General features: G+C 38.9%; 1 protein-coding gene across 1 annotated transcript; it reads left to right on the forward strand.

The window, feature by feature from the left end:
• Positions 1-2,014: 2,014 nt before the first annotated feature.
• Positions 2,015-8,173, forward strand: LOC147863054 (uncharacterized). The gene is made up of 7 exons (XM_087320662.1): positions 2,015-2,221; positions 2,321-2,394; positions 6,596-6,695; positions 6,892-7,017; positions 7,109-7,157; positions 7,275-7,715; positions 7,804-8,173. Exons 1-7 carry the CDS (start codon positions 2,036-2,038, stop codon positions 7,902-7,904), a joined length of 1,077 nt encoding a protein of 358 aa, XP_087176788.1. The 5' UTR covers positions 2,015-2,035; the 3' UTR covers positions 7,905-8,173.
• The last annotated feature ends 309 nt before the right edge of the window (positions 8,174-8,482 follow it).

Raw genomic sequence — 8,482 nt, forward strand, 5'->3', positions numbered from 1 at the left:
TGTCCGACAAGGTACTAATGCATCTTGTACTCCCAAGATGCGAAGTTTGTCCTATCGAGCTTCTTCGTAGGAAGAGCACTTCCCATCTCAGTATTCATGATGATTTCTTCTCTATTTTGGAACCGGTTTCATTTGTTCATCGGTGTGTAGCACAACACAGTTGATTAAGCTTGATTAGATAACCACACGCTTTGATACCATGTAAAGAATGAGAGGCGTAGATGGTGCTATGCAGCGGGAGTGAGCTTTGTGTGTGAGTGTGTGCACACGTGATGCAACACAGAGAGAGAGAGGGGGCGGGGGGGGGGGGGGGGGAGAGCTCTAAACAAGAAAATTGTATATTACCTCCAACACCAACTAAGCTACAAAGGGTTGGTTTAAATACCAACTAGTCTAGGGCAAATGCCCTTTCTACTAATTACTGAAATGTCCTAGTTAGTTGCCCGCTGCCTAGTGTGAACACTATTCCTATGGGAAGTTGAGTTCAATTCTCAACATTAGGAAAGTCTTTAAATTTTTGAAATATAAAAACAATGAAATATTTTAAATTTAAAAATTGAATTTTGATCTAAGTTGTAAACCAAAACCAAACCATGAAACCGCGGTTTTAACGGTTTCAGGGTTCGGTTCGGTTCGGTTGAGGATTCAAAAAATTTTAACGGTTCAGTTTGGACACTCTCAAACTGATCCGAACTGTTGCCAATTGTTACTTTTTACAAGCATTTTTGCTCAACCACAACAACGATGAACGAAAATGGTAAACCCCACAAGAACTTCCCAATAATGAGGATTGGTGAACCCCAACACGAAAGATTTGAGGATTGCTATGGTTTTTGTTTATCAAACTTACAAAATGGGTTTCAATCCCACTTTCACAACTTTGTTACACCATAATTAACAACTTTGTTCCCAACGTACATGTCACATTGATGTATCGAGTAATTATCGTGCAATCTCCAAAGAATCAACATCATTGGTATCAAATTCATGACCTCACAATTCCAAAATAGTTGTCGTACCCACCTCAACAATTGCCTCAGTGACACTATTTTTCATGACATACTAGTGATAAGCTAGTGGGCTATTAGCATAAATTCTTTTATAATAATGTGCTCGACTCAATGACACCCACTCTCTCTCTTGCTCTTGACACTATTTTTTTTCATGACATACTAGTGATAAGCTAGTGGGCTATTAACATAACTTCTCTTATAATGTGCTCGACTCAATGGGTTATCAACTCAAGGTGACACACACACACTCTCTCTCTCTCTCTTTATTGTAATTAGAGTAAGTTGTTACAATTCAAGCACAACATCTTCGGTTTGAAACCCAAATTTCTCACCTCTTTATTACATACATCATCTTAATTCACTAGATGCCATTGTGGAATGTAAGGATTGGACCCATGACCTCATGGTATCTATTGGGCAACTTTACCAACTAAGCTACTCTCTATCTCCACCTTTATGTGGATCATTTGACTTTTGAAGACGATAATAAAATCTATCCGTCTCTCCATGGGCTAGGCCTTGTCTCATAGATTGCAATTGGTCTCTTGTGGACGATAAAATGATAGCTATGTATCTCCAATCTCAACTACGAACCTAAGACCCCATGTCAACTATGAACTCATGACGACCTCACTATTTGAAAACAATTGACATAACCATCTCAACATATATATGGTCCTAATTGACATGCACAAGCACACAATGAAGGAGGAGTATGTGTGTGAATCACAATCTCTTTCTGGTCAGTCTAATCTCTAGTATGTGATTTAGCGATCTCAACTGTGTCTCTCGCAGAGAAGGGCATGATGTGTCTCGAGCAGGGTCCAAGTGGCCTCATATAAACTACAATGTGTCTTAGAGGAGAAAATATATGTATGTACATACATTCTCAATATGCTTTGGAGTCTACTACTACTACTACTACTAGATTATTCATCCTCAAGAAATGAGGCTACTGAAGAAGAAGGTCTTTGGGAGTTATGTATGTATGGCTCCTCTCTGGCTCTTATAACCCAACAACCATGGCTGCCTCCTTCACCATAGGTGGTCCATCATGCCCACTCCCTTCCACCCAATTTCACAGAGGTCCCACCCAGTGGCCACTCAGAGCATCACCATTAACATCACCCACCTCTTCTTCAATTCATTTCTCTAGAGAAATCTTCGAATCCTTCCTCCTGAGCACCCAAGAATCTATATGCACTGAGGTAATGTCCCTCCTATATCTGAAAGAGAGAGGGAGAGAGAGAGTTTCTATGTCAATTTTTAGTCTTGCAAACCTATTGGTCTGTTTCTTCTCATCGTAGCTGGCGTCAGTTGATGGGAGTAGGAAACAGTTCTGCAAGGATGAATGGATGAGAGGCGACGATCCTGCCAATGGGTACAACTACTATTTTCCTTCAAATCTGTATCAAATCTCTCATACATGTTTTCTTCAGTATTTAACTAAATCAAAAGAGTTCGTTTTTCTCTTCTTCCTATATATGTATTCGAAATTTCACACGCAATATAATATCTGGTACCAACGGAAAATTTATATTTTGTTTTCAAAGACATGAGAGCAGAAAAGGCAATGAACCTCTGATAGAGCACTGTGACATCGGAAAGTTTTGTAGAGTATATCAATATTTTTCTTCCAATGATTGTGGCATACTCTTTTCGTGAAATTTAATGCTGAGGTTAGGATTTGCTGAAGAACCCAGACCTTTGTTTCTTGTAAAAGATATTGTATAATACAATCCATAGGCAATACACGCAAAAAATTTATATTTGGCTGCATGAACAATTCGATGTTGTCCATGGCAGACCAATCAAATGAGAAACACAGAAAAGTCACAATAGGCAATGGAACTTGCGTCATGTGATGCATCACGCGAATGCCAAACTCATCTCTCCCTCTCTCAATGTGCATTACTTTTTATTTGCATAGAAGCCAATTTTTTTTAACAAAGATTCCATTTACACACTAGTTCTTAAAAGCCATGTGGATTCTGGAGAATGGCATGTCACCTACACAAAGCCAGGGGCCTATTTCTTGGGGTTTCTTTCCCAATACTGTCATTATAGATAGGTAGATAGTTTTTATTATTGTCTTGACCCTACACACAAGTTTACACACAAGTTTAGGGTTTATAAGTGATGCGGGACCAAAACAGCCCATAAGTCCAATCACGAGGGTACATCGTAAAATGTTTTCTTGTCTTTGGAAACAACAAACCAAAATACATGTAATGACATAAAATTTAAATAAAAATAAAAATAAAAAAAAATAAAAAAAAAATAAAAAAAAAAATAAAATAAAAATAAAATAAAAATAAAATAAAAATAAAATAAAATCAATTAAATTGTCATTTCTTTCTTCAAAAGATCGTCAACACATGTTGATCCAGCACCTATGATAACGGGAGATAATGGCATGATGCCAAGAGTGGTGTCCATCGGGCCGGGGTCTACATGCACGGCAAGTTTCTGTTGCCCGATGTATTGTAACCTCTTTGCAGTGTCCTGGTCAGGACCCACTTGTGTTGCCCTTGATTGACTTGCAACATGAGTACGAGTGACGGAGTTAAATAAAGTTTTGATTGTGCTTTGTTGATGAGCTTGTGTGGTTATATTGTTGTCCTTCAACAAATTTTTCCTATGTCTCCTAAATTCTAGCAAGAACAGTCCCAAGTAGGAATCGGCAATGGTTTGGTCTCGGCGTAACCGGTTTGGCCTTGTTCAAACCAAACCAATTAAGCCTTAACAGGTTAGAAGTTTACAAACTTGAACCAAACCAATTAACCCTTAACCGGTTTGGCCCAAACTGGTTTGGTTAGGCTTGAGCCTTGCCACACTGAGGTCAAACCGTTTAAGAAATCTCAAGCCTGAACCAAGCCAAACCGAACCTCCAAACTGCCATTGCCGACTCCTAGTCCCAAGTATTGTTGGTAATCATATTCCATTATCTTGTGTAGTGTGTCAAAACCGTTTGGTTAAAGAGGCAATAGTATTTCATTCTTATTTCATAGAAAATAGTACAATTGCAATCATAGTGCCCTTTGAATTCCACTCTCTGATGGCACAATTGGCAGATTCTTTCTTCCATAGGTGTGCATTCATATCTGCCTACCTCAATTTCGAACTAATGTAAAGAGGTCTGCAACCACCCTATCACAGTGTGGAGTGCATGCAATAGTTGTAAATCCATACTAGAGGGTTTCATGACGAATCCATCCTTGGCTGAGTGTAAAATATGTGCCTTATAGTGGACCAACATCCAAACTAAGAGAACTTGTGGAGCTGATCCATATTTTCCTGTTATCTGATATGATAAAAATCAATGTGGATCACTCTATTCTTTTGCATTTAGAGCAAGTTTAGATGGGGACAATCCAAGCTATATTGGAATAGGGGTACCGTACTTATGCTTATGCCATGTGACTTGAACCATTGTTGCGTTTCAGCATACCAATAATGATAATCTCTAAGTTTGGCAAGTTGTTTTGATGAAATAAGTGCCAACCTTGAGTACCTTTGTTTAGGACCTCCCAAAGCCATTGCATATGGGTGATTGGGCAGAGTAAAGCCTTTGTGATTATTGGGGCTGCTCCCATCTCTAGCTGATTTATATCATGAGGTACCGATGCTTTGCATCTTATCATTCAAGCGATCATGGAGGCTAAAGTTCGGGTCATTGGGTAGACATGCAATGATTTATATCATGGAGTATCGATGCATTGCATTTTATCATTCAGGCAACATCGAGGCTAAAGTTCTTTCCAAATCTGTCCATTTTTTCACCTTCTGAAGACACAGTTCCTAGGTTTCTACTCTGTAGAGAAGAACCAGTGTCACAAGTGTATCATGTATCATAACCATAGGGAGAACCAAGGCCTTGTGAATGTTTCTCCTTGGAATGCATAGGATCATGTATATGCCACCTTTTCTTCTTCCAAGAGGAAATCTGGTTTTGATCTCGTTACTCATGCTCGAGTAGTTTTAAACACCATCTCAATACTTTTATCAAGTTTAATGACAAACCTTTGTTTGTACACGAGAGAGAAAGGATTGTAGCTCAGCTGGTATGGTTGTCCGGCGGAGATGAGAAAATAATGTTTTCACTCCCTATATTCCACAATGGCATCTAGTAAAGTATTACATGAATTGAGATTTGAACCTGGATGTATGGGTTAGTAAAAACTTCACTTATCACTAGATTATAGCCCTAATACTAAAATAGAAGATAAATCATAGCCAACATTGGCTCCAAGAATTAAACACAAACGAACTAGAGGAAACAGTGGGGGATATTAGTCCTTGTGTGGTATGAGCTGCTACATATCCTGAAAGAGTTTCTGATTTCACTCTCGACTATATTACGTTGCATCACGTGTCATCGCAAAGGTTATATATGTTGTTTTTGAGCTAAGGTTAGGGGCTTCTGTTTATCTACCAGTGTAGGTAGAACTTTGATCTTCAGGTGAAGTCCTGGAAGTCGGTTGGCCATCTCTCACATACCAGAATCCTTCCAACTCAAAAGGCAGATGCATTTATCACACTTCTTATTTAATCAAGCTACTTCTTAGAGAATGTATCCGGAGTCCCCTTTCCTCCAATTGTTGATGGGGGCGTGATAGTGATCATGGGGAGAAGCAGGTACCATAGGTCTTGCTTCAGATTCTCCCTGACAGATGTTTCAGGGATAACCTTTTGCACACCATTAAGCTCCCTTCAAGACCCCACAGGCTTCAAAAAGGAACTGCCTTACTCATTACAGGATCATTGGTTCTCAAAGGCGTGGACTATCCTTGGGTATCAGTGATATCAATAGGGATGCCGTTCGTGTTATGCCTGAAAACCACTCATGTAATAAACATATTGTTACCTGGTGGGACAAGTGTGACAAGTGTGAAACGCATCAAAGGAAGCCGAGGACTAACGGCCAAACAGGGGAAGCCGAACAGGGGAAGCCGAACGTTAAGGAAGGAACGGGTGGAAAGCGCCAAGCAGAAGGGGACTATATATATCGGAGATTAGCGAACACAGAAGGAGGAGGAAAAAGAGAGGACTAGGACAGGAATAGACGAATAGAGAGCGAGTGAATGTTGTACCTAAACCCCGTAACGACTCGGATAACGGTCTCGGCAGGACGTTGTGACCTCAACTCTCCTTCACACCACAATACCTTGATCCGATTACTCAGGAGGGGTAATCGAAGGTGTTTTCTCCAGGAAGGAGTAACACATATTTTAACTCCCCTTTTGCATATACTTATAGGTAAGTTTGTTGTGCTTATAGTATGTGTTTATATAACTATGTGTGTACAGATCTGATTGTTGTAAGCTTATTGCGCTTATAATATTAGAAATGTTTTGCCACCCATCCTTCTCCAAAAAAGAGAAGATTGTATTTAGTGTGGTATCACGTATTCTCTCTTATGTGCATTAATGAAGGTGTCTTACAATGTATATTTCCCAAGAAGAGATTACATTTAAGTGTGGTAACTGAAGATTTATGTGCATTAAGGTCTCTCCAATAAATGTATAATATATATCTATATTTAATTTTAAGGTTCTCCTAATTTCCATGTTCTTGTTCAGTTATGGGATTACAAGGGTTCTCGAGGATGGTGACGTTATGGAGAAGGCGGCAGCAAATATATCTATCATTCGTGGATGTTTAACTGAAGCAAGAGCCAAGGTAGGTGAATATTTCCATGCTAATTCAATTTTCTTTCATCTTTGAAACTGTCATAATGAAAAACTGGTCAAGAAGATATAGATTTTCCATTCGTCATGGTTTTAGAATATTTTGACTCTTGTCCGACAAACTCAATGGTCCTTGTCCACATGTCATCATTTCATTTGTCCATTTCTTAATGACATCATGTGAGAAGGCAATTAGTGCCCGGGGTCGGAACATTGAAGCTGGTTCAGAATATTTTGCTGGTGCACTTTCTTTGGTTTTTCATCCTAAACATCCATACATCCCAACATTTCGAGCTGATGTGCGGTATTTCGAGGTAAATATAGGTTGGCTTGCTCTTTATTTCAGTTGATCTGATTATCCTTCTGTAAGATGTATGATTGATTATAAGGTCCATATGTTAAAAGGTTGGGGGACTTGGGTGGTTTGGCGGTGGGGCTGATTTGACACCTAATTGTAAGAGCCTGAGAAAGTACATGTTTAATGGATTTTCCCTTTAAAATACAAAAAAATGCTATTATGTTATGTGAGATTTTTTGTGTCTAAATTTCTAACATAAATAGATTGTTATAGATCTAGACATTGGTGATGCGTGCCAGTTCCATGGATTTTTGAAGCGGCTATGTGATAGATATGACTCCACTCTGTACACATCTGCAAAGAACACATGTGATTCCTACTTTTACCTTCCATCACGAAGAGAACATCGAGGCATCGGAGGCATTTTCTTTGATGATCTCGAGTATTTGAACCCACAACCAGAATCAACAATATCAGGGCAAGACTCTTCTACAAGGAAGTCAACAGTATTCAAGTTTGTAGCCGACCTTGGACAAGGGTTTTTACCAAGCTATTTGCCCATTATTGAGAAAAATAGGACCTTGCCATACACTGAAAGAGAGAGGCAATGGCAGTTGCTTCGTCGAGGGCGCTACCTTGAATTCAATTTGCTGTATGATCGAGGGGTTAAGTTTGGCCTTGATGGTGGCCGTATCGAGTCTATTATGGTATCAGGTGTGAGTTTTCATTATTTGTTTTGTCGAAATGGTTATGTAGTTTTTCTAGGTGAGTACTAAAAATTGTCACCTTGTTGGGGATGCAGCTCCCCCCATGATTGCTTGGAAATACAACGTTATACCAGAAAATGGTTCTCCAGAGGCTGAAATGCTTGAGGTTCTTCAAAACCCTCGTGCATGGACATAACCTTTAAAGAAAATGTATTATTTGGAGCTATAAGTGAATGATTTGGGGTCCATAGCCTCTTTTTGAAAAAGCTCAAATGTTTTTGCAAAATTGTCCTAGCAGTCTCAAAGCACAACGATATTCATTGTACATGAATGTTTCACTATAAGTAAAATACATTCTTAGAGTGGATATTGCTTGCGTATACAAATTCTCGATCATCGCCACTTTAAAGAGCGCAAACAAACATTATTATGGAAGAAAGTTCCGATCCAGAAGCTTGCAATGTCGCTAAGCCATCTCCTCTTTAAATAACATAGATACGCATGATTATGTGAAGATGGCAATACCCAAAATCTTGCAACAACTCTAGCGCACATTTGATAGCATGTGTAAGATATTAGCTACATCTATGATTAAACGATAAAGCTAATAGATGTAGCTGATATCATGACAAAGTTACTTCTATGCATAATATATAAAGAAGATTTTGTAATTAGCAACAATATGGCTGTTGGCCTTTTCAAATATGGATAGAATTCATTAAAGCTATATTCTTGTTTCTATTTTACAAGTCAAAACTCACATCTCCTTAGTAT

The sequence above is a fragment of the Azolla caroliniana genome, unplaced genomic scaffold (assembly GCF_043228905.1).
Source record: "Azolla caroliniana isolate FFs.n. ecotype wild unplaced genomic scaffold, voAzoCaro1.0.p SCAF_6, whole genome shotgun sequence".
Taxonomy (NCBI): domain Eukaryota; kingdom Viridiplantae; phylum Streptophyta; class Polypodiopsida; order Salviniales; family Salviniaceae; genus Azolla; species Azolla caroliniana.